The 27,510-nt window shown below is 41.1% G+C and overlaps 1 protein-coding gene across 12 annotated transcripts in view; it reads right to left on the bottom strand.

Annotated features, from left to right (window-relative positions):
* Positions 1-27,510, bottom strand: part of col23a1a (collagen type XXIII alpha 1 chain a) — a 117,882-nt gene that overhangs the window by 12,491 nt on the left and 77,881 nt on the right. For 9 of the 12 annotated variants that reach the window (XR_006844872.1, XR_006844873.1, XR_006844875.1 and 6 more), the window contains exons 3-10: positions 19,815-19,859; positions 16,809-16,816; positions 15,838-15,864; positions 8,654-8,680; positions 8,541-8,567; positions 6,321-6,347; positions 5,398-5,424; positions 1,255-1,329 (exon numbers count right to left, since the gene is read on the bottom strand). Coding sequence is in view for 6 of the 12 variants with exons in the window: in XM_046405882.1 (XP_046261838.1) it covers positions 1,255-1,329; positions 5,398-5,424; positions 6,321-6,347; positions 8,541-8,567; positions 8,654-8,680; positions 15,838-15,864; positions 16,809-16,816; positions 19,815-19,859 (263 nt within the window). In the remaining 6 variants the exon portion in view is untranslated. Of the gene's footprint in view, positions 1-1,254; positions 1,330-1,666; positions 1,727-5,397; positions 5,425-6,320; positions 6,348-8,540; positions 8,568-8,653; positions 8,681-15,837; positions 15,865-16,808; positions 16,817-19,814; positions 19,860-27,510 lie in introns of all 12 variants that reach the window. The other 3 variants (XR_006844874.1, XR_006844877.1, XR_006844876.1) reach the window with 3 other exon arrangements.

The raw sequence follows: 27,510 nt of genomic DNA, 5'->3' as shown, positions 1-27,510 counted from the left end.
AGATCTAGCAGAAACTCTTTCTATCTTGAAGTGGAGAAAAAATCTTGTGGGTTGTCTGCAATTCTCAAACCAATCAGAAGTGTCAGGGGCAGGCTTAAATTTCTATATTTATCACAACAAATGATAAGATGAAAGAAGATATCTAAAGATCTATCTAAAGATATCTAAATGACAACTCCTATATCCTATCCTAAATCTCATTTTTTTTTTGGCCATTTGGGAGCAACAGAAATAAACTGTAAGTCTACACTTATAGATTATTATCTTTCAAGTTTATTAGCCATCAGTTATGTCATGCTCATATCCATCCATGTCAACTAGAACAAGGTATTAACAATGAATGAATTGTTTCTTTCCTGCTCATACTTGACAAATCAAAAACATAGAAATCACCAGCGATTAAAGATCTTTTCATCACTGGATTTAAACCTAGCTGGGCTCTTGTCTGCTCTTTCCAATGACTTCCATCCTCATATTTATACCAAACTGAGCCCACTGATGCCGTAATGATTTTGCTCAGTTCTGAAGTGGATGTACGCCTGGTGCTGTCTTTATAGCCACATGATGGCTCTTCCTCTGCACCCTCTCAGCTCACAGACATGTGGCACATTATGGTTTGCTTTGTTGCGGCAAGCAACATGGTACAGGAAGCCTTTTCATGGAACTGGTATTATGAAGACAAATAGAAGACAAAAAATTCCCTTGCACTGATAACTATTATGTCTCTATTAAGCTCAGACTTGAAGCACACATTTCTAAAGCCTCACTGTGTATGGCTCATCTTTCTAGATGTTTTATTTTATAAATCTTTTAACTTTTAACATTTTTACAAACAATTTCAATCATGTTAATACAACAAGCAAGCAAACAGGATGGTTATGAAAAAATATCAAACATGATATCAGTTCAATGCAACAAGACTGAGAAAGGTGAAAAGGGAAGAAATGAGGGAGATTCGTAGCTGATCAGTACATTAATACGAAAGGCTGGTTAAAGGTATACCAAACATAATTTATCAGTTGCTGTTTGTAAACACATCATGAAAACGCAGTGAAAAGCAAGAAAGAGTCTCATTTACAGGTCGGCAAATACTGACAGCCTGGGAATGAGCCTCACTGTCCAGTAAATGTAAATATCCAAACTAAATATTAAGAAAATACAGACAGAGGGCCAAGTTTCTGCAGATACAGAAACATCTAGTTTAGTATACCTTTTAAGTGTTTTAAGCACACACATGCCTCAGTTGTGGTCTACCTTCAGAAAGCGTCTTTGAAAACTGTTGGACTGCTCTCCGGAGAGAAAACCATGGTCATATCGAGGAAAAACCATCTAATATGCAACAGGTGCAGCAGGGAAAAAAGCAGAAAAATAGCAAAAAAGGAAAGAGTGAAGAAAAAGAGGAGAGGTTGCATGACATTTTTAAGGACAAAAGGGAGGGAGAAGAGAAAAAGTAAAGAAAAAAAAATTACAGATAACTGAGAGCCCAACCAAGAGGGAAACCAGTTGCTGTGGGGAAAATAGATGAGAATTCAGCAGTATTTGATGCAGTAAGCTGAAAGTCAAAACTCAAAAAGAGTGTTTTGCTCTTCTTTCTGCAGAGATAGTGACAGATCAGCAGCCTGACAGAGAACGGTGACCAAGGAAGAGGTCGCTTGGAGGGACAAACCTTAACGGTGAGGATCTGATTACTGTGCAGACCTGCATATGTGCTGTAATTAGGAGGACCCTGAAGGGAGGAAGTGACAAAGGAAAAGGTGAGTAACTTACTGTAGCACCAACATGGCTGGAAAGTACTAAAGGTTTGTATAGAACAAAAATATATCATCTGCAAATAGTGAGATATATATTTCATTAACACTGAGAAATACTGTCCAGGGGGGAAAAAAACTGTGTTCTGGGTCTCTCACTTAAACATATGTTTAAGTGTGTGTGTGTTCCATTTAATATCTTCCCATCCCTCCCTTTGTTACCAAACCAAACAGAGGTGGCTTAGAACTTTCCAGCCAACAGGACTGCGATGATTGTCTGTCAAGCTGAAAGAAGTGGAGTTTGTCTGCCGCCAGAGAGCTTGAAGCACTGTGCTGTTCTCTGGTTGAGTTCCCTCCAAAAACACATGGTAGGGAGGGAAGGATGGAGGGAAGATATGAGAGAGAAGGGTGGAGGAACAGATACATAAAAGACAGAGAAAGAAGCAGAGATGCTAGCCTGGTCATGAGGTTTCCGTTACCAGGCTGTGGAGAGCACTGGATAGCTGAGGTTTTTCTGACACCGCAGACCCCTCTTCTTCCTCTCTTTGCCTATAGACTCCTCTCTCCCCACTGTCACATTCACTCATTCACACCATCCCCACCATGGAGCCTACGTACACATAGGCTCCTTAAACATCTCATGAAAGAAAAGACTGTTTCACAATGGGTTTCCCCTTTACCACATTTTCATCAGACCTTAGGCTGATGCTAAGACAAACAGTCATTCAACCTCAGGGGCCTGTCTAACGATGGCCTCTTTGTAGCTGCTCTGGGGGAGGCAATCGCAGGCTTTGGCTGAGGATGAAACTTCCGTCATGACTTGTCTTTCAACACATCTTCTGTAAGGATTTGACAGTATGGAGGCTGAGAAAAATGACTACCAGCTTTATTCCTTTCAATAACAGTTCGAGAAAAAAAATTGGAGAAACATGACCTTTTGTCACATGTTTTTAGTGGTTCTGTGACATCTGATAGTACTTTAATACCCATTATCCTGTGTTGGTATTTTGGCCTGGGACCAGATTCAACCTGACAACAGCACTGAAACAGATGGATCGACAGGAAGTCACAGGTTGACAAAAATTCATGACCACTTCCTGTTTTTACATGCACTCCCCCACCCTCTAGAAGAGTTGTGAGAGTGATGATGTGTATGATGTTGAGATCAGAGCAAAGTAATAGTTAAGCTTATGTATTGATTATGTACTCTCACTACACATTTTATCTGTGTAGAGTGTGGAGCGTTGATTCAGCCGTTAAAAAAAAAGAAAAACATGTTTTACAGGCTAATAGTTTTTCATTTGCTAACCTATCTAGTTGTATCTATGAAAATGTATCCCAGTGCCAAACCTCATTTACAGCTACAGTAGTTTTGGGAGCTGCAGGGTTTGTTTTGAACCAAGCTTGGGTCTGTGAGCAATACTCTGAGGTTTTATCAGCTGCAGACTTATCCAAGGACATCCAAGCTCCAGAAGCCTTGTCCAAGTGCAATATTTACCATTTGGAAGAATTGTGTAATGCAGAATGCCAAAAGGATCAAATTCTTGCACAAGCTATTACCTCAAAATCCGAGGGGAGGCTGGGAAATCAAATGGCGCATGCCTTGATAGGAATCAGGAATTCCTGTAATGTTTCTGAGCTGCATCATAAATACTGTTCAGCTGGGCAGGCCTGTCAAATTTACACTCCATTTGTGCTCTGCAATAAAACAGTTGCCATTCAGTCTCATTCCAGCACTCTTACATGCACTGTTAGGCCAGTATTGTCAGACTCCAACTCTTAGAAGATTTACGACACATCTATTTCTAATGATTATTCCAAACATTTCATTTGTTGAATAATTGCTGAAAAAATTTGAGATAATAAAGACGAAAAGCAAGTGGCTACAAAAGGGGTTCAAGTCTTTTAAGAGGAACGGTATTTTGTAAGAATTTTGAAAATTGGCTCACAGTCAGAGTTATGGTCCTCATAAGACTGCTGCAAATTAATTTTCTGTTAAATGACATGTAAATTAAAAATCCCATGTGCAGGTTTTAGGGGGATTGGGGGCAGAAATGACTAATAATAACATTAACAACCGTGTTTTCATTGGTGTATAATTACCTGAAAGAGTAATTATTATGCTTTTGCTTCCTTAGAATGAGCCCTTTATATCTACAGATTGAACAACTTCTCTTCCAAGAATAATCATTCCAGTTCTACATTGTGTTCCAACAATTTACCCTCTTACAGACAAAAGAAAACTTACAGACAACAACCTGAAAATGATGCGACTTTGCATCTTTGGAGTTAGATTACCTCAATAGCTCATCATTTTGCCTGTGAAAAAGCTTGACCTTGACCTGATAATATATGCTAACCATACTAAAACCAGAAAAACATTCATAATTCCTGGGGTACACGACTTCTACAAAGAATCTAAGCTGTTTACCATGTAAAGCACAGGGGGGTTGTTTCCAAACCACAGTGAATATAAAGGAAGATAATTATATAGATCCCATGGCGGATGGAATGATATCTCATGAAAAGACAACACTGACAACATGGACCAGATGCAGAGAAAGATTACACTGAAAGATTAAAAAAACACTTTCTGGTTAAAACTAGATGGCAGCTTTGGCGCACTGCCCCGAACATTAGGTTTTGATGGTCAGGTTTAAGTATTTCCATCGTTCTTTAATATTATCATTTTTCATCTCTCGCTTTGGAGATGTGGGCAACTCAAACCTCATCACAGCAGTCACATTATGTTGCTGGTGCAGTTGCTGGGGAAGCCGCAAAGGGTAAACACACTTTTCTTTTGAATTGTTAAAAGACTTGCCTTTTGTGTTGAAAGTTATGCGGACAGACCAAAACTTGTGATCAGAAGTGTTTTCATGTTTGTTTGCACATACACACTGTTCCCTGAGTTCTTGTCCCCAGCATGACAACAAGGAGATAATGAGTAGGTTTTCAGATATAAACTCAAGTTCCTCTCTTTCTAAACTGGACTTCGATTTCCAATTTGTGACGGTCTGCCTGATCTGTTACTGAACCTCAGCTGCATATGTTCCCTGTGCTGGATTAGGTTCTCTCGTGACATTTTGGATTTTGGTGAAACTAGAAATGTAATTTTATTTGTGGCTGTACAAGTGCAGATTTTGTTACCTTTGCACATAACCAGGTTAACTAACTATGCTGCTGCCTATAGTTTAATGTTACAGACATGAGAGTAATATCAATCTTCTTGTCTTAATGTCTTTTTGTCATTCAGACAAAGGGGTGTTATGTAAATAAGTTAGGTTTAAATGAAGAGAATTTTCAAGTGTTTTTTTCAAACTTCAAAGCAAATTCACTTCTTAAAATCACAAAGTACTGAAAGCATGGTGTTTCTTGTCATTCAAAGGGAATGAAAATTTAAAAAAAAAATAGACTGGCAGAGACAGAATAAGACAAAACAAGAGAAAGGGGAAAACACTGGAAGGACTATTTCAATTTAAGCTCATTTTTAAACATTTGCTGAGGAACAAAACACAATTAAAGGAAATGTTTTTTTTTTTTTTTAGCCAGGTCAGCTGAAGTGAAAAATAGCTTCTTAAATGCATATGTAAGATTCAAAAACATGTTGTTTCATCTTCTGTGAAGGAGAAAGACAGAAAACATGACTTACCCTTGGCCCAATGTCTCCTTGGTCACCCTGGAAGAAAAACAGGAAAATAACAAGTGTCAGCAGTTATTACCAGTTGTATATGCACACAGGACGAGGCATGAGGTACTGTGGAGCCGCTGTGACAGACAGGTTTAAAAACTAAAACTTGGGTATGGGAAGGGAACAACTCAAAGGTCATCCGTCCCCAAAGTAGCTCAGGATGTCGACATTTATTGTATAAATCATTTTACAGGCCACAATTGGGATCATCTGACAGGCGAGACTGGTCGAGTAAAAGTGGGAGCGCATGTGTTGGAGATTGTTGGTTCTCTGATGAGGATTTACGGCTCATGTGTTCATCACAGAGCTAACATGATTACATGATGGAGGCCAATTTTTCAAACCTCAGCATTATCTGTCATTTACAATCCCCACTCATCAGAAAGAAGCCTGCTCTGACAAATGCTGCTTACTGCAGTCACATTGTTCTTGAGTTCATGCTTATCTAGACAATTTTTGAGTGCCAAAAAAAAAAAAAACAGTGTCAGTGCGTACACAAATGACCACATGCATGAGCCTCCTCTGCCAGCTCTTGCAGGTCCTACGGTCACAAACATCTTAGGCTGGGCAGAAGTTCACAGAGCGGGAAAACATCTGGCTATCATCGAGCCCTGCAGAAGGCCTGTAAACCTGTTTAGTGCCTTGACGTGAGAATGTGCGGAGACACATGAGCCCCTACATAACTACATGTAATCTATGGCTCATTTGATGAGTGTGCAGTGAAAATGTGAACGTGGGAGGGCGATGAAGTGAACACCTGTGAAGTTGTGTAAGCGTGTGTGTTGGCATCTTTCCGAAACTGTCTGTCTATAAATTAACATGAGGACTACATACAATGCACTGACTTGTCTAGCAGGGTTGTTGAAATCAATATTGAAGCATACCTTTTCTCCCTTGGGTCCGGCTGGTCCCTGTAGGATGGAGGACATAATCAGAGACAGTTGGTCAAGATGAATCAGTTATCATACGAGCATCATACATCACACAACAATAGATCTTCCACTGACCTTGAGCAGGGAGCATTCAATCAAATGGTAAAGCAAGGCAGTAATACCACTTAATGCAGCTGTGCCATAGAGACCGCTTAATCACAAGTCACATCTTGTTCAAGCATTTTTCAAAATATGACCACGTGGCATGAGCCTGCAGTGAGAATCCCTTTCAATATTTTTGTTCAGGAGATTAAAAACTGTTTTGGTTTTGCTTGAGGATAATACTGAAAGGACAACAGGGTAATATCCCTTTCCACACTGTAGCATTGGACAGTTTGATATGGTCTGAGGAACTCCAGGCCCAGAGCACTTAATCGCTGCCATTTGGGCTGTGCTGTGCCCTCGTCCCTTTCTTTGTCTGTCTGTTTCAACGGCAGAAGGATCCCACCACAAACCGCAGACTGACTAACAGGCTGTCTGTGACTGTGAAAGAAAGACAGGCAGAGGGAACTATATGAAGACCTGCCACCAAGTGATCTCAGCAACTGTCTGTCCAAAAGTGACCACATTGAGGACATCCTACCTCTTGCGGGTTAATCATCCTTTATCATAAAGTCTCTATTCTCCGCTCTTTCCACTCACCCCAAACTGTGCTTCACACTCTCCACTTTCATTCAGTTCCCCTGTCTCTAAATCTGCCATGCGATCTGCCTTGAAGCTTCCCTCTCTAATTTGTTCGACATCTCTGTCTGGCAGGCGTTTTCTCTGGACTGGAGCTCTAACTGTGTTCAAGAGTAAAGCGCTGAAGAGGGGAGTCTGCTGTAGAGGATTTGCAGTTTGTTAATGTGACTGGCCACATGATGACAGGCAGCAGTTTTTCTCCTCTTCCCTGCAGTTCACTTCTGCTCCCATATTTGCGTAATTATCACTGAGGAGTTTTTGCTAGCTGTTAATTTCAGTATTCAGTATGTAGTACGTGGCACGTAGAATAACAGAGAATGTGTATAAAAAAATTTCCATTTGAAAATTTGAAGTAATTAAAGTTCAAAATATTATGTCTATGCAGAACTTGATTTGCCTGTCTTGTGTCTCCTCTGGCCATCATCCATCCATTTTCTATACCGCTTATCCATTAGGGTCGCGGGGGAGCTGGAGCCTATCCCAGCTGACTACGGGCGAGAGGCGGGGTGCACCCTGGACTGGTCGCCAGTCAATTGCAGGGCCAACACACAAAGACAGACAACCACACACTCTCGCACGAGTAGCCAATTAACCTAACATGCATGTTCTTGGTATTGTAGGAGGAAGCCGGAGAACCCGGAGAAAACCCACGCAGGCACAGGGAGAACATGCAAACTCCACATAGAAGGGCCCAGACCGGGATTCAAACCGGGGCAACAGTGCTAACCACTGCACCGCCGTGCCGCCACTCTGGCCATCATATCAACATCAATTCATCCCAACAAATCCCCTGTGTTGGTCTCCCCACACATCCTTTGCATACTAAGGTGACACTGAGGTCTGCATCACACCTGGTGTGGCTTTACAGCAGCCTCTCTGTGATGGGAAGAGTCCTCTTGAAGGACAGATCTAGCTTAAAGTCTTTTTTTTGCAGGAAAGAGCAGCATAATGGTGTTTGGAGAGGAGCGATTCAAAAAGTCCTCATTATGCAGTAAAGGGTTCAGCAGCTGATTTGTAACCTCTTGTGGACAAAGGGACCAGAGGGGGAAGTCATCAGGGAGGGGAGGTAAAGAGTATTATAATGACTTTTTAAAGAGTCTCTGTAGAGGTTATAAACTCTGTTCTCTGCTTCATCTGTTTCCACGCCACACCTGGGTGTGTCTGGGAGTGCGGCAGCGTTTCAGATGGAGGGTGATGGATGGGACTCAGGGGTGAAAAGCAAAGGGGATTTTGGCACTTGGTTGAGTTGAGCCATGACTCCCTCGTGGCTGTGAGCTCTGGGATCACTTAAGGGGTGGAACGAGAAACAAGGTGGCTACCGTGGGCTTTTTACTCACTTGTGACATTCCCTTAGGAACAGTAAAAATGATTGATGAAGTTTGACAAACCATCACCTGTCTTAGAGGCCAAATACCCACCTGGATTCACTGTTAAAAAACCTTGACGGTGAATTAAGAACCAAGACAAGACATTAAGTGTGTGGTGGTGTACCTGGCTTCCTTTGAGACCTGGTAAACCCTGTGAGGAGAAATCACAGAGTTAAAATTAAGCTATTTACAGTCACTTAAAGCATATTTTACACATGTGGTTATGGGAATACTCACTGGCTTCCCATCCAATCCAAGTGGACCCTGTTGGAAGACAGACAGAGAAATTATGAAAAAACAAAAGTAAAAAGTTAGGGGAGCCATGCTGACACAGGACCATCAAATGAACATGAAATATGGTTATTCACTTTGTTGAGACAGATGAGGAGTTTGATATCATGCTAGAGTAGTTAGCTTAGCTAATCAATTCGACTGGCAAATAAATAGTCTGAGACAAAACATCATAACGCCACAACAAAGGATGTATAATGTGTTAATGAGTCAATAAAGTTTTTTTAACCTTCAGACCAAATTAGAGTCTGTTTCCCCCCTCTTCCCAAGCTAATCTAAAGTCATATTTAGCAAAAAATCATGAGAGTGGTATCAGTCTTCTCATCAAACTCACAGCAAGAAAGTGCAGTTTATTAGAACAATGTTAAGCTAATTCTTTAACGGCTTGTTTCAAAAATATCTAGGCCTTCTGCAAGTGTGCTCTGAATGAAGAACATGATTTAGACACTGCGAGGACTTTACCAATTAAGTCTTCCCCCTCCAAGATATCATAAAGTGGCCGTTGTTTAGTATTTCATAATGTTTCAGTCTTATCTCTGTATCTCGCAGGAAACAATGTAAATGACCTTCAGAGAAACATGAAGTTGATTTGGCAAGACAAACATATAAAGTGTGGACAGTAAAAAGCATGCTTGCAAATCATGAGAGAAACAGCTACAGTTAATGGACAGTTTAGAAAGAAAAGGACCAGTGTCTTTTTTACCTTAAATGTTACATTTATATCCTGCCCCATTTGACTATGTGTGTGTGTGTGTGTGTATGTGTGCATGCGTAAGATATTAAGACATTTCCAGGTGGCTGCAGTTTATAATTATTATAGGATTGTGGAGTGTGGTGTCCAACATGATAGACTGTGGGTGGATTTGGACCAGCTGGATTAATCTTTCACACAACCCCACATCTACCATCTCTCTGTGTGTTTGTGGCGATGAGATAATACAACAGGCACTTTAAAGTTCCTATCCAACATCACCCAAGTGCTGAAACAGCAGTTGAAGTTGTCCACTTTGTTTACCTCAATAGAAACAGTCGAGCGGTCCTTGAACCTCCTCTGCAAAGCAACGCACAGTTCAAAGGCACACATCTTTAGATCCCTACTTAAACAAAAAGGAACTGTTGGGTCTTGGATCAAACTTTCCGAAAACACTTAAAGGTGATGTATGTGGTAAAAGCTAGTGTTGACTTCCTACCTAACGACCCTACTTGATGTTAAGCTAACAGTTTTTACAGGGTCCCTTGAGTCTTAGGCTGCTCAACTCTTAACAGTCCTGGTGGCTCTGCAGACTGGAAGTCGTCATTAACAATCATACGCTCTAACCTTGTATGGCATACATAAGCTTCTTTACACATAAGCTTTTTCTTCATCTCCATGATTTAGCAGCCCTGTGGGTGCTATTCAGTCTGAGGTCTTGTTGGGAAAACTTACTGCAGTGTCATCGCTGCCTGCTTTGATGGATGGACAGTAGACACATAAGGATGGAGGGAAGAGAAGAAGCAGGAAAGAGGGAATAACTTTGGAGCTGCTCTCATTAATAGTTTATGTGATCATTTGCTGCCCCTCTTTAGTCTTGTAATGGGACAGCATAGCTATAAACTCTCTTCAAAAAGTAAGTGGTTAGTCAGTATAAAAGAGATTTATAAAAAGTCCAGCAAAAAGCCTTTGAGGCTCCCGATGTCTTTTTGATTGAGGGCCCCTAGTGAAATCAGCAGTAGGTGGCTGAGACTGGGGTGGAACGAATGACTGGGACCAATTGGACAGCAATAATTTTACCATGTTGAGAGCAGTATGAAGAGTAAGCATGTAATGTCCTACATTTCCCTCACTGGACGCTACACGCAGTAGAAGAAAGGTTGTAGTTTCACCATTAAATGCAGCCTGCTGGGTTTATCATGTCATACATGCAAGTGTGAGATTTTGACTGAGCCTACAAATGTCCCATTGAGTTTTCTGCTCATATCTGTGTCCATGTTTCTGGATGTGGTGTGTGTGTGTGTGTGTGTGTGTGTGTGTGTGTGTGTGTGTGTGTGTAGTGATATCTCTGCATCTGGCAGCGTTTATCAGGGCCTGGCTCCTTCAAGACTCGTCAGGATGAGTAGAAGAGGTGTACATGGTGAGGTCATCAGCCGCTGCAAAGTCTGAACCGGAGCAAAACCAGACTGATTTATGGCTGCTAACAAGCCACACAGTGGCCGGTGAACTACAGACGTTACAGTGCATGTGCCTTCCTTTGTGTGTGTGTGTGTGTGTGTGTGTGTATGTGAGAGAGAGAGACAGAGAGAGAGAGACACAGAGAGCAGAGACAGTTTATTCTCAACAATAAAACCCTGTATCTAATATCTAGCAGCTGACAGTTTGCATATAAAGTAAAAAAAAATCCTCTATGACCTTACTTAACTGGTATATGGAATAAAATAAGACCAAGAACTGCTATAGCTAAGAAGTAATTCCAACATATCAGTCATAGAGAAAACTCTTCCCATGACTAAAAGATACTTTAAATTAAATAAATTTAAACCCTACTTAAATCAGCAACAGAAGTCAGAGGGATCGTTTAATGGAAACCAAGGGCACAGCAGTCCAGTAGGGTTCATAGGAATATGAAGAGTTGGGAAGACAGGCTCCAGGGGAAACTGGATTTTGATGTGTGGTCCTTAAAATATTCTGTGCTTTTCTTTTTTGTATAGCTGCATTGTTACACTGTATCTCCAGTGTGATACAAACCTATAGTACACACATTGGTCTGTAAGGAGGGAAAAAGAGCTGGAATTCAAATAAAAATAGAATAGACTGGACAAAAAAGTCACTGTACTAAAACCTCTTTATCTCATAACACAAATGGATCAGCCCACAGAATAACAAGGAAGGAGAGTGGATAGAGGAGCTTAGAAAAAACAAAAAAAAAAAAAACTGGCAGATTGATGTTGAGAAAATGTGACAAAATAGGCCTGAGATTACCACCAAAACCTCAAGTGAATGTGGGGAAAATGAAATAACGCCTTGTGTGTGTGTGTGTGGTTTTTTGTGTATTTTTTGTTTTCTTGTCCTGCAGCATCCCATCACAGATAAAAAAAAATTTGTCTCAGCATTCCCACCAATTAGGTGGCTTTTAAACACACTTCTGGATGGCATATGTCTGCGACTGTGTTGTGCGTCTATGTGTGTGTTTTTTGTGTATGTATGCATCTTAATCCCAATGAAACAGGGCGAGGAGTGTCTTTGCTGCCTTTATGGTACTCCCTATGGTGCAGACTGGTAATTATCCAGTGGGGTGTAATTGTTGAGGATGCAGCATGAAAACTTGGTGTCTGCACATCAGAGCAGACGTCTCAGCCAGAAAGACACACGGTACAGTAACACATCGTTCACATTAGGCTCAGTGAGCTCAAGAATGTGATGGGGAGAGTGAGAGACCCATTTCTTCTGTCTCACTTCAACTTTGATATCATTATCTTCTCTCACTATTATCCATGGACGTTCTTTGGAATATTTTTTTAAAAGTGTCTCCTCGTCTCCATCCACTCTGTGACAGGTTACATGGACAAAATTTGTGATGTGACATTTTTTTCATAAAAAAAATAGTCTCCACATCCAGAATTGAAGAGAACAATAAAGCAATAACAGAATGCTGTGTGTTTGGGACCGAAAATTACTGGCATATTGTAGAGTGACTGTCTGGCTTTAATCTGCGCTCAGAGGCCTGGAAGGCCGAACAATGGAGGCCGTGGCTTGTTTTTGCTGAGTGAGGTCCACTCCTTGTCACACACTGGCAATTTCACATAAACAATCTAGCGGCTGGGCAGGCTAGTGACTGCGCATATGAATAATCAGCCGGTGTGCATATGTGGTGAGTGTTTTCTGCATATTTCTGTCAGTCTGCCTGATTTTGAATGTTTGACAGTGGGAAGGCTCCTTTCTGAAACCCAAACCCCTCGTCTGTGATTTATGAGAAAGGGAAGTGACAGGGGTTACATGAGGAGAGAAAACATACATCAGCACACACAAGCGCGCACACTTATCACAGTGTTAGGCATGAGATACATACAAACCGCACTTCATTAACACTGTTTATCATTTCAGTAACGCTTCAGTGGAACTGGACTTCTGCATGCATTAGTATGATGAGTCTAAAGACTGTGAGATGTGTGTATGCCACCTGAATGAAGTGCAGCACATGCATGCTCACACACTGAAAACACGTAGATCATAAGGTACCTGTTCTGGCTTGAAAGAAGTATTTATGTCTTTTACTTTAAAACCGCAGCGCAGAAATACCTTGCTTCAAGCAAAACTTATGTATTCAAAAGTTCATGTCAGTAAAAGTACAAAAGTGTCAACGGAACTCATTACAAAGAATGATCCATTATAGAATAATGTGTATTTCATTACTGGATTATAATAATTGATGCATTAATGTTCTCATCATTTTAATGACGCAGCTGTTAATGATGGGTTTCATTTCAATGACTTTATATAGTGTTGGGTAGCTTGTTTCACCTGGGATCAATAAAGTTTTATCTTAACCCAACACTTCATCACTTATACATTGGTTATATTTTATATTGACAGAACCGCAGAACTGCCAGCAGTCTCAGCTGATGTCTTTAAGAGGCTGTGGCGTGCTCTGATGTCATCATCTAAAAACCACACAACCTAAGGGATCTGTTAGCATAAACCATGTCGTGTAAACTCGTTAGGAAAGGAGCTAAATAATGCAGCAAAATTTGCACCAAGACTGTAACAGATGGTATCAACACCAAAATTTCGGCAACAGCTTGTCAAACTGAGCACTGGAAAGCTCATTATGTTTTATCATAATGTTCCAATGCTCTTTTAATGCTCTAAACACTTGAAGTTTTAATTCAAACCCAACACAATTTGTTGTTGTTATTATTACAGATTTCTTCTGATTAACTTCTGACCTGCTATTCCCCCCTAAATCTTTCCTGCCGCACACAATGTAAAAGAACAAAAATGCATATATGGTGGGCCTCTAAAGTGAATCTGAATCTGCAAAGTAACTACGATGATAAAATAACTGTAGTGGAGTAGAGGTATAAAGTAGTAGAAGACTGAAATATTTGAGTAAAGTGCAAGTGCTTGAGTGCAGAATTTATACAAATGTACTTACGTTCCCGCAGTGTAATTGTTACGTTCGTTCTGTTTATTACGTGTTCATGCAGTCATACAGTCAAAGACTCAAGACTTCTGCCTGCTGAGAGTTAAAAGCTTGAATAGGACATAATAAGGGTGGGAGGGGGCAACAAAAAATGCTGGAAAGTGATCCAGATGTTTATTTTAACAAGGGAAAAATAAAGAAAGAAAGAAAATTTGTTGGCACACGTCGATGGCACAATGCAAGTTTGCACTGCAGAGAAACCGACTTGACTCATTTGTATTGATGCTCACGGCCTCTTCATACGAACACTCACTGTGAGAGATGTTGTTGGTGTGAAAACATGTCACACACTCACACAGACCCACGTGCAGACCCTCTGAACCACAGTTCTGACCTTTGTTACAGAGATCTGCATAACCTATTGGTGGTTGGATGGAGTTCTAACACATCTGCACATATGGACACAGATACACAAACACTTGTAACCAACAGGAAAAATGGGCCTTTTCAAGCTTTAGTGTATGAAACCTGATCATCTCTGTTGCTGCTATATGAAATAATGTCCTGTCAAGGTTAACTGCCAGTATGATTAATCTACTGTTTTTTACTGTAATTTGACACATGTGGCTTCCTTTGTCATCATACCTGCACATGGGCATCATAAAACGAAGCTGCCTCTTACACTTAGCAAACAGAGTTCCCCCAGCTGTAAAATCGTTTCATCTATGTAATTATAGAGCTTTAAGGATTGATTTCATTATGCTAACTAGACTGGGAAGGATTATCCAGATTATGCAGCTATAAAGTAATACAATACATAATTTAATCAAGCAGATGTTTTTAAAGTTAAAAACACTAGGCTACAGTGTGTCAAAACTTTGGGGCCTGTCATGAAGACAGTGACAAATATAAATGGAGTCACAGACAAACAAACAGAAACGTGCACATGCTTTTCTGTGCGCTCGGTCCACCTGTGTGTAATTAACAGCAGCAGGCATTTCCCGTCAGGAGGGCTGCGCAGTGCCAGGCAGACTGGGAATCTGACTGGGACTGAGCCCGACGGATAATGAACTTCCCCCCAAAAAACTTCCAGTGAGACAACGCAGGTCTACAACAACACAGCCGACAGGATGCCGTAGAGAGCAGCACAACTGTCTGTTTGTCGCCAGGGCAACCATAAAGAAGGGTTCACACAGACCCTGCACACGCTAATGCTTCATGTGAACCGCACACCATCCAGTTCTGATGACTCCGTCGGCTAATGAAACCTGACATCTCAAACGAAGGTGTGTATCTTTATTAGATGATGAGTGTTTGATGATGTCTGAACCACAAATCAGCGACAGAACCATGAGCTTTCGTTTTTATTTCAGCAGTTGTGAAAAAGTCAGTAGTCTCACTGGCCACAAGAGGCCACTACACCTCTGGATAACGCAAGAAACGGCCATCACTTTTCTGCTCTCTGCTTTGCATTCAGTAGTTCTGAATGTACACGCTTCCATTATTCAAGCATTCATGAGGCCCATTTAGAAGCCAGAGGCTACAATTTGTGCTTTGTTTGGGGAAGGTTTCACATTTTCCTTGGTAGGGTTTATGTTTACTGATCATATCTTTCACTTTATTGTTCTTCATGTCTACTTAATTTCACACGCGCATTAAATATGTTTTATGTAACTGTTTTCTGCCTCAAGCCAGTATGTTGTAATGTTTTAAATCACCTATGGGAAATAAAAGACAGTCATCTCTTCTTAGGCATGTCTCTGTGCCTGGCTTGTGTTTAAATACAATCGTCAGTCATGGGGCAGGATACATCACTGGCGAACATTCAAGGCTGCATGTAGAGGCAAGGAAACAGGTGACGATTACAATGAATGTAGTTTCTTCAAAGAGAACAGAGAAGGAGAAAAAAGAAAGAGGCCTAATAAAGCTGGAAAATTGGAATAAATCCAGAAAAAATAGTGACATGATTGGGTAGATTGATGAGTAAAAGGAAAAATAACAAATCAAATTTACCGGGTATCCATCCCGTCCAGATTTGCCCTGGTGAGGTTAGAGATTAAAGCATGAAGCATTGAGACAGGTTAGAACAAAAAGCAAAAGTTGCACCCTGTACACAATAACTCATCACATGATCTGGCACTTTATTCTAAATGAGATAATTAATGAATGACACACATCATCATGGTGCAGTTTTTACCGGTTCATACAAAGTAAATTAAGACTTGACTCAGACAAGCTGTGCTGTTACTTTAGCAGTAATGCAGCGACTCTGCATTACCACACATTCCCTTTGACTATGTGAGCTGGAGGCTGGAATTTGGATGTGTTCAGGAAAAGAAATTATGCATTGTTTCATGCACACTGAGTGTAAACCAGCTGCACAGACAGACAGGTTTTATGGTGTGTTTCGGAGCTGCATATCTGATCTGTGCCATATGTGACCAAAAATTTTAAATAAATAGAAATAGAAAAAATAATCATAATCCAAGCAGGTTGCAGTATTTAATTTGAAATCAGAAAAAAAAAAAAATTCAAACTTGAAAGCAGCAGGCGCCTCCAGTTTGTGTATGTGTGTGCTTCATCTGCCGTTTTTATGTGTGCTTGTGTGAGAGAGTCAGCAGGAGTTATAGTCCCACAAAGAAGAATGACTCGCTGCTTACAAGTCACCGCTCCCCAAACATCACCATGAAGCACACACACACACACACACACACACACACACAGATCCCCAGGTGGTCCATTTATTGCTGTGCTCTGTGGATGCACATGTGTGAGCGAGTCTGTGACAGTTTGTGCGTCTGTGTTCATGTTTAACTGCTGTGGGGGAAAACCATAGTTTGTATAATGAAGGATAATATAATTATTTATATTTGTGTGTGTGTGTTTGCATGTTTAATACCACAGGAGAGTACTGCAACAGCTCTATGTTCAATAATGTATCAGTTGATTTTAATACTACCTGGACAAGATGAAATTGTACTTACAGGAGGTCCTGCAACAGAAAAAGAGAAAACAGGCATTAGAAAATTATTTTCTATACATCTCCAGTGACATGAAGCGCAGCATGTGTGAGTTATGGTAACCTCTGGTTTGTACAGCAATCAATTCCTCAGAAAAGTGGTGCACAAAAAACCCCCTGCACATGCAATGTGGTTTGTTAGATGATGAGTGTAATTAACCAGCTAAATATGATACAGAACAAGCTCATTAGAGCCACTGCCAGTAGAGTTTTTGGTGACCCCGTTACGATAAACAGACCTCTGGATAATGGGCCATGTTTTGCATTAGGACTTGAAGTCATGTCAAAGCCTTGTTTCTTAAGAAGATACGGTTGTGTGAGGTGGAGGACAAACAGGCAGGGAAAAGGTCGGGGTGTGCTGGCAAACTGTACTGGGCAAACTTTATAGCATAAAAAAAAGATGCCTCTGAGGGCAGTCTGAGATCTGATTGAAATTCTCTGATGTTGAGCCTCAACAGCAAAAAGTACACTCTGCTTTTCATACTTAGATGAAAGGACTTCTTTCATTCTCAGTGGTCTTGGTCTTAATGGAATATTCTTATACAAAACCTTCTCTTTAAAGTCCAAGGCCAGGGGCACTAATAAACCACACAAACCCTTCCAAAGTGAATAAAGCATTTTGTCATTAAAAGCTTTAATATTAGTGATTGGTTTAAATTTTACTGATTTAAATGTACAACCAGTCCAACATATTCATCAGCTCAAGATTAAAAAACAGATGCCCTCGTGTGAAATGTGAGATATTCGTGATGTTGTGTCGCTAATTAAACACAGAAAAAGTCTTGTTAACATGACTATAATTTGTGAGCCATGAATTTTGCTTTTTCATTCTCTATTCGGGACAAGAGGGGTAGAAAGGAGGGGGAAAAAACTGAGGTGGCTGGGGGCAAGAAGGCATAAGAGAAAGGTGTTGGGGTTTATGAGGCATGAAGACCAAGTCAATCAACTCTAGCTGTGTCTAGACGCCGGCACAAAGACCTCCTGGGCCAGACACTTGGGTAAACAACTGAACACAGGCTAGAGGGCCACGCAGAAAGACAGACTTTAGCCATTGAACTTGAGACAGGTGTGCACAGACTAATGAGAAAGAAGCAACAGAGGACAGAGAATGACAGAAGCAAACAAAAGAGAAAGGAAAAACAATTAAAAGACCCAACAAGAGGAGACAGTTGCTTAACTATTCTGTCCCTCTTCTGTTACTTAGGTTTGTGTTTCTCTTTCGTCTCTCCAGTCTCATTTGTTTCTCTGATAGAAAGGGGAAAACCTGGTCTTGTAAAAAGTTGTCTGAGGGGATGGCGCAATAGCCTCTCCATGCCACCTACCCCCACACTACAACCCAGGCTGCAACTTGAGGACGCAAATGTAAACAAGAAGACAGACAATGTAAACAGAACCACATCGCTGTTTTCAGATACAGACCATCCTGTGACAAACACTGAACATGAGTGTCCCATCCTGAGCTCCTTCCCATAATGGTAATTCCCCATAAGAACAACAGACTTTTAAATGACTGGAAAACACAGTCATTTGCTCATCCTGATTATCCCCTGATGGCCTCGCAGAACTCAAAGGGATTTACATAATTAATGTTGATCAAGAGGTAGAGAATATGAGGATTTAAAAGAAAAGCGTGGCGACAGTCTACATTTTTCTTACTGTCAACAACACCCACGAAAAGACCAATAACAAGCCACCACTGCTGTCCAATAACTATTAAAAACACATCAGTGAGCCACAGCGTTGCACTGGATCATCATGAGTCAAATATCATGCTGCTGTAAATAATCACAACCAATTTTCAAACCCAGCAAATGCAATTTTAACTGCCCGTTTGAGGAATTTTTGCTGAAAAATACAGTGCTCAGCTGTTCTAGAAAACAGAACTAAATATATGTGACCTGTTTTTAAAGATTTATGTCTTTGGTAGGAATCAATGGGCTTGGAGCCGAGAGCCACAAATAGGCCAGGGATTGACTGAAAATTTCAATCAGAAGGTTGTCAATAGGAAAAAAAAAATGTTTAATTTATTTCAGCTTTATCCTTTAATAGAAAAAAGGGAACACATTTGGAAGTGAATAAAGGCTATTTGACACTACATCGTATGAAACTTAAGATCTGCCTCAGCTCGTCAATAAATATTCTCTCAGATTAAATCAAGTAAATAGACAAGCTCAAACAGCAGCTTAAGAAAAATGATAATTTTAATAATAATTTTACGCACATTATACTACTTCGATATCTAAAAATAAAGCATCTTGGTTAGCTAAGAAAAGCACTAAAGGTTACTAGTGATTTGTCATCATCTTCACAGTTAGATGTCTCATCTACTAAATATCCACAACAATGAATCACAACCAGTTTGGAGGTTTTCCCATCTGACACATATCCTGCAGCTCAACTACAGTCCTGCAGGTTTTGATAAAGTTGCCTGTGTCACGGCACAGTCTGCTGGAAGCCAACACATTTAAATCGAATGTGACTTGTAGAAAATCCGTCCTATCTGTCATGACGGCCTTTTGTGCAACAGAAGTTCCGTCTTGGTGCTGTCCAGGGTGAGTTTTTAGTGGTCTGCATGGTGGGAAAAAAAACAACACTGTAATGGTGGGTAGTGATGTTGGCAAAGGGGAGTCTCATTAGGCCTGTACTACTGCAGCTGCTACCGTTCAGCAAGAACGACTGACATCTGGGCAAAGTTAGTGCAACCACATGGCTAAGGTTAGTGCAGTGTCGGCGCAAATAGCAAAGGACAGGGAAAAGGGCCAATTGCAGCCCATCATCCACTGGCCTCCTGGGTTACTGCTTTTAGCGGCCCTCAAACTTATTCAGTCACCCAAGAAAAGAAGAGGAGTGTGGGAACAAGAGAGAGAGAGAGAGAGAGAAAGAGGGACGGGAGATGGAGAAAGACTGTGTCTTCCAGGAAAAGAGAGAAAGGAAAAATAAACAAACAAAGCAGGTGGTGGGCGTCACTTACCAGGTTCTCCTCTTCTTCCCATCCTTCCACGCTTCCCTGGAGGCCCTGTCAAAACACACAGACAAGAGCAGTAAATCTCCTAAATCAGCACTGCAAGGATGAGTAGAGAACAACGCAGCATCCTCTGCTGTTTAACTGCTGGTGGTCATGTGTTGTGTCTGGCTTTAAGTTTGTATTAGCTGGCACGGTACTAAAATGTTCATTTGACGTAAGGATCAGTTCAAACACAAGCAAAGATCCCGTCACACTCAAAACCAAATGTACTGCATCATTTCATTTCAGAGGGATCAAAAGGGATCTTCAAGCGTGTTTAAGACCGATTCTCCCCTCATTCAGGCAGAATATCAGGTCCATCAAACCCACTCTGCATGGCCTGGGCTCCATCCAGCCACCTTCCTCTGACTGTGCAGTGATGCAGCCGGTACCACCACCTTTCTGGTAAAATGATTTTGGCTGTTGATGGAGTCTGGTTAATTTATGAAAAATAGCAGGATGGCTGCAGAGAAATTGGGTCAGTGAAAGGGCTGACCTAAAGCCTCAGACCTCATACTGCGCCAAGACCACGACCGCTGCTGATTTGGATCAGCGTCTTCCCTGGTAATTCAACCGAGGTGTTTGTTAAAAGACGGTGCAGTTGTCCATACAAAAATCACAGGTTTCTGCTCAGAATCAAATATATAGTATCATCTATCTTCCCCCTGTCGCTGAGCCACTGTACAGTATGATACAGTTTGAAAATACTGCATGAACAAAAATAACCTTTGTTTTGCTTGTCCAAGTATGTATCTGCATGTCTAAACGTGTTCATGTCAGAGTGACTGATCTTAAATTTTCCCTTGTCACACTGCTCTACCCTGCAAAATGAGGAAAGTTCTGTCTCTCTGTTTCCTTGTATCATCAGATGAATGCGGACTTGGTTTTTAGCATTATATAACTAATATAGCCATGTTTAAAGTATTTTACAGGGTTCTTGTTTCATGCTGAGTTAGCCCGAGTTTTCAAACACGACACTAATGACAGCTACCAAGTTGTTGTCAATTCAGTTGTCAATTCAGCTGACAAAATGTACAGTCAGCAGCCAGAATTGAGAAGCTTGCTTTTGTCAGCTCTTGTGTAAATCAAATACTAAACTCTTTCAAAAGTTAGCAAGAATTTCAAAAGCTAAATCTGCATCCGATGTCACTGTAAACTGCATATGTCTCGCGTGAAGCAAGAAAGCTTGACAGTTAAAACAACAGTAGCAAAACCTTCAGCTTGCTTCTCCACGGCCTGAAACCTCCTGCAGGTAACACCTTACTTCTTTCTCTTTCTTTCCCTGTGCCCATCCTCCCACACTCAGTTCTGCTCTTATTATGAAATAGGAACCATACTGTGTGCTGTTCCTGATGCTAAGTGGTTGTGGCTGCAGACATGTTTTCCCTATTGTCATTATCGGGGTTATTGTAGTGGCCTAATCACTTCCTGACTGTGCCAACCTTTTCAAAGGGAGCTCAATCATCCTCCTCCACCTCCTGCTCATGTCTACATCTCCCACTTTCATCCTACTTCCCCCTTTGTACATCACCAATACGGTATTAATTACTTTGGAATTTGACAATCCAAGAAATAGCTTAAAAAAAGTGAAATGTTGCACCCACTGAGTCAGATCTACCATGCCCTGTTCTTTATCAGATACATTTTTCCATCTGTAGTTGTGGCCAAACTCTGTTGGCAAGGAACCATTTAAAATGTAACAATAAGGAACGACTGCAGCTGTGCACCTACTGACTCATTTAAAATTTATGTTTGAACAATTTTAATCATTTAACACCTCTACACCTTCAAAACCTCAGACACATATGCCAGCTAACACACACACACACACACACTCTCCCAGCCACAACATTTACATTAATAGTCTCCATATAACAATGTGGGCCTTATTTTCCCCTGTTTTAGCCCCCGCTGCCATAAAGAGCAGCATAGATCTCTTCTGCTGGGGGCCGAGGCCACTGCAGAGAGGGCCAAAGCATTTCCCCACAGCTGGAGGGGAGGAGATGGGGGCTGTGTAGGGAGTGGTGGGATCGTGAAGGAAGAGAGTGGGGGTAGAAAAATGAAATGGGTGAGACAGAGAGAATAATAATGACAGAAAAAAATAAAGTCTCAGTCGGGATGTATGGACAGCTTAAAAAAAATCAGTGTACAACATGATCATTGGCCATAAAATGCCTCCTTGAACGGGACATATACATTACGAGATGTGGGTCACAAAGGGGCCATGTCTATTGCACCTTTATCTGACACGCAAAAGGCAGTCGTTGGCATGTTGACAGGTTGGTCGACAAACACCGGAAGAGCAGACGTCAGAGTGACTGAAACGTGGACGCGTGATTGGTCCTGAGTGGCAGAGTTGAGAAGGAGTGGAAGGTGCGTGATGACAAGCTGATGTAGGAGTGTATTGACTGGAGGAATTAATGGGAAAAACAGCAGCAATGGAGAACAGAGTGTATGTGAGTGTATGCACATGTAAGTGTAGAAAGGGTTAGGGTTAGATTCCAGTGAACACACAAGATACATGCAAACAAGCACATGTAAACGTACAAACACATGAGGTGACTTTGGCGTCAGTCTCGACTTCCTGTGTTGCAGTGGTATATCAAGGTCAGAAGAGTGTGTAGATTAGAAAGAGAAAACGATTGAAGAATGTTTTACTTAGTGCGTATACCAACCGGACTGTATCATGATCTGACCCACCGCATTTCCTCACATAATGACCAGCACGTTTATTTGACTCAGCTTCAGAGGGCGCCAGGCCCTTTCTGGGAACAGACAGGCCTTTGTTTCATAATCCTTTAGTTTGATTAGAATATTTGGTCAGATTTTAGCATGAAGATTCCTTGGTACAATTTTCCCTGTCAAAGTTTGTTACTGTAATACCACAAAATATAGCTTGGTTGGGACATTAACACACGTACCTGCAGTGACTGAAATGCAACATTAGTACTTAAGATGAATAATCCAGAACAGCAAAGTCTTGAAAACACAATGTTTATATTGTTCAAGCTATTAAGTTAATGTGAATGAAATGCAGATTATACATACCCAGCGTGCACCATTGTATAACAGGCACCGGGAGCTTGTTTTTATTCCCCCTGGTCTTTATTTGGGACAGACTCAATTTGTTTATTTCAACAATATACCCAGCTTTTTTATTTTACAGGACTGTACAGTACAACAGTATTACAGTATCTTCTCTTTCTCTTCTTTGTCTCTGGGGGTAAAAGGTGAGAAATATCAAATAAAAGACTAAAGACAAAACAAAGTTGCATTTTTTTGAGAGGTTGGCTGATTCATACAATGTAAAGCAGATGGGAGGATGTTGAAGGAGCAGACAGAGGAGAAAAAAGATGTGGTACGGTGTGAAGATGGGAGGACAAGTGCTGAACGAGCAGGTCGTCCTTCACTGTTACAGTTGTTGAAAACCCCCGAGAGAAAGAAAGATGGACCTCTGCAAATGTCAGACAGTTTGGAAAGAGAGCTACATCCTGTGCATAAATCTTCCTAAGGGACACACAAACAATGGTGGACACATGCAGGCTCACTCACCATTGGCTGTCATGAATATGAATATGAGCATGTAAAGACTTCCCTGGAAACAGCATGAGAATACACACATGTACTGCACACCCACAACCACAACGAACTGTATTTGAACTTGAATAGTTGTGTGTAAAGCCTGAGCTCCAAAGTTTGACTGGGAGCCAGCCAGCAGTCGCTGTAAGTTAGTCAGCGTGTGTGAAAATGTCACAAACTTGAGACTGAGGGTGATTTTTTTGGTTTGGTTTAAATGCAGATTAGTTTGCCTGGTTAGTGTGGTTCATTTGGGTCGGTGTGAAAACTGTCGACTGAACCCTGGTGCTGCCAAATTGAGACCATTTGAATATGTGGGTTTCGGTCTGCCGTCAAGCAGACTCTGGAGCAATTTGTTTGCGTGTGTTAAATCAAACTAACAGCAATATTTTATGATGTGTGATTTTAGCATGGTTTCAGAAGCTTAACTGCTAATAAATCTATCTAGCGATTGTGAAATATATTTAATAAGTAATCTGATAACAGATGGATAAAACCATGTTTATATTTGTGCAAATCATTCGGTAATCAGGGTAACAGTGGGTATTTTCCCTGATTAATAAGTCAGAAGTTGTTAACACTACTGTGCTTGTGCAACTTACGCTGTACTTTCCATTACAAAGTGCGTGACAGAGACTGCACGGAAACTCATTACAGCAGAACTGACTTGTTTTCTGTGTGTCTTCATCTGTCATTGTTCATAACGTGGTTGATTTGCACTCCAATAATAATAAGTTACTCAGTGAGCTCTTTGGGATGCTGAAGAACACAAATCTAAATTACAACATCAGAAGAATTAAAGTTTTGCATAAATTTCTCTCGAACTGGATTTCCCCAAATGGGTCCAGATAACATGCTGATGTAGCAGATGACAATTTCTTTTTTTGCCTTGGTCTACAGCAAAGACATGGGCTGAAGTACCGTTATGAAAACAACACAGTGATCTCTGCCTAGATTAACCATCCTTCATTAATTTTCACATGGAACGTTTTAGGTAGTGACTCACCCATACTTCAGTCCCTTCATGCCTGAAAATTGCTTAGTAATTCAATTATAGTAATTCAGCTTGGCGTGGCAGAGAAGTATGTTAGAGCGGTGCAGGATATGTATGAAAGTCGTAAAAGAGCAGTGAGGTGTGCTGTAGGTGTGACAGACGAGTTCACGGATCGCGTCAAGGATCGGCTCTGAGCCCCTTCTTGTTTGCTGTGGTGATGGACAGGTTGACAGATGAGGTCAGGCAGGGATCTCCATGAACTATGATGTTTGCGGACGACATTGTGATAGTGAGAGCAGGGAGCAGGTGGAGAAAAAACTAGAGAGGCGGAGGTTTGCTCTGGAAAGAAGATGAATGAAGGTTAGCTGGAGCATGACTGAATACATGTGCATGAGCGAGAGGGACCCGAGTGGAACGGTAAGGTTACAGAGAGTAGAGGATCAGAAGGTGCAGGACTTTAAGTCCTTAGGGTCAACAGTGTCCAGAGCAAAAGGAACTGGTCGGAGGATGCTGATGTTGGAGCTGCCATGCAGGAGGTCTAGAGGAAGGTAAAGGAGGTATATGGATGTAGGTGAAGGTAGTTGGTATGAGGGAAGAGGATACAGAGGATAGGGGGAAATGGAAGCAGATGATTCGATGTGGTGACTCCTGAAGGGAGGAAAAGAAGAAGAAGCTTCTTCTCTAATACTTCTCATCTCAGCCCTGCTCACCAAGTTAATGTTCCTTAGGTGTGTTATGTATGAAAGGCTGGCTGTCTGAATCTGTGTATCAGAGACTGTCACTGGTACACTGCAGTTTCAAGTTGGAAATGCTAAACCATGGTGATGACTGCTGTCTTATAATATACAAAAAATGCTATATGTATATGATGACTTGGTAAAATATTTTTCACCGGAGGCAGTATTTGACTTCACATTCCTGTGTATAAGGTTCCACACAAATGTACAGAAAGACACACACACAAGTAACAGATGCCCATAAAGTCTGTCTGTCACTTTTACCATTTGCAAGTATTGTCTGATATGCAAAACATATACACAACCTCCCTCTTTTATTTTAACTCTTCCTTTCACTCTTTCCTCCCTCCAAACATCCGTAGCAACAATTCTCCAGCAAATGCTACCGAATGCATCTCAGTATATGCTCCCTACGTGGGTTTGAACTCAGCACACACACACACAAACACACATCCTTCCAGCCTCCATCTGCTCTGTCTGTTTCTCATAGCCATGGCTCGGCTTGATTTAGCTACTGTGACATTTCTCGCAAACAAAGTGCTTCCAGGGAACACGGTGCTGGATTGGTGGAGTGAGCCCCCTCCTCTCTACTTTAAGGCCCCATTTTGTTTAAACCACAACTGGGAGCAATAAAGAGCCAAATGAAAATAAAAGAACGTGATACTCTATATGCTCAACCCCAGGACTTACATCTACTTGTCCATCTACCTCCCTACTCCTTCACTCTTTCTCTGTTACGTATCCCCCTGAACTCCTTCTGCAACAGGAGAAAATTTAATTTCACTGTAAAGGAAGAGAAAGGTGGGGTGGGGATGCTGCGAGGAAGGGTGTAAGTAGTCAAGGTCAAATTCTTGCTTCCATGTTAGCTGGAGGCAACAGCATCTCCTCTCTCCCTTCTTCTCAAGAGTGGTAGTTTAATTTTAATTTCAGCAGCAGCTTTCCCTCCAATATCCACTGATTAAAATTCAAAGGTTTGCTCTGAATCAATGTGACAGGAAATGCATGGTGGTGAGACAGACAGGTTCTGACTAAAAGCTGCATTTTGTTTTAGAGTTACAGACGTGCTGGTAGAATTTAAAATTTTGCCTCAAGAATAAGTGATTATAAACAGCAAGACTCAATATATTTGCTCGTAATGAGACGTCTGAGTCAATTGCTATCATTGAAACTGTTTACTGACTTGAGATGTTCGTGAGGATTCCCTTCTTAAAGTTCATCGGATCTTTGCAGAAATGCGGACAGCTGTTACGCCTCCTTGTCTGAAGCAAAACCACTTCTTCCTAACTGTCTCCTGATCCTGTCAGTGTTTCTCTGTGTTTGTCCAACTTTCATTCCAGTAGGATGGGGGACACATGCTGATGCGTAAACAGTAACAGAGAGAGAGAAAAAGACCATGGATGGGATTCACATGGTGGTGATTCATTCTCCAGCTGAACCGTGTCTCTCCTGCCCTGGGTTAGTCCGGGTTCAGTGGCTCAGACAGGGTCAACATCCATGTAGACAGTTAACTGTAATCAAACCTCATCCCATCAAATCTTCTTGTGTTAGCAATCTGGAGGTCATAAAAATCTGCACCACATACTCGGCGCTCTTCACATTGCATAATTAGAAGTTTATAGATCTAACATTTTATACGTGCTTTTAAAATACTAATAATAACAAAATCGCCTCTGTGACTGGTGTAGCTTTAATATAGTAATTTGGCATAGGATAAAGACTTTTACTTTGATTCATCTCATCAGGCATAGTTGATAGCTGTTTGCTTATCTGTAGTAGGACAATTAATGGTCAGAAACTGTTAATTAGTTTCACAGCAGATATCAAAAGGGCTGACTGCAACAACAGGCTTTGATGAAGGGATTTGTCTTCAGATCACAAAGAAAGTATGCAGCTTTTTCCTTTAAATACTCTTTCCCTCTTCATTAAAACCCAATATGGATAAAATCCCCACAGCAGAAATACTCATGGATTGGATTTGGGAGACGAGTGCTACACGACAAATCCTGTCACCACCAATCACAGATACAGGGCCCATTAAAATTTTAGATATTTAAGACTCAAAATAAATCAATTACTATCTCTTATCTTTTGCGCTCGATATATTATTATATTTCTTCAGTTGTTTGAACCTCAAATACATCACTATCATGGACTCCTATTCTTGAGGATTATTTAAGTATTGCACATCTGCTCATATAGAATGTTACAACCTCTCTGCCTGTGTGTGGACTATATTTCACCTCTCTGGCAGATGAAATGTGGTTAGAGAGAGAGAGAGAGAGAGAGAGATGCTACACAGTGAACATCACTCATGCAAAGGTCAACTGGGATTGGGAAATAAGAAGCCGAGAACGCA

This window comes from Scatophagus argus, chromosome 12 (genome assembly GCF_020382885.2).
Source record: "Scatophagus argus isolate fScaArg1 chromosome 12, fScaArg1.pri, whole genome shotgun sequence".
NCBI classification, from domain to species: domain Eukaryota; kingdom Metazoa; phylum Chordata; class Actinopteri; family Scatophagidae; genus Scatophagus; species Scatophagus argus.
The sequence above is the reverse complement of the archived record's forward strand: the minus strand, read 5'-3'. Positions and strand labels throughout refer to the sequence as shown.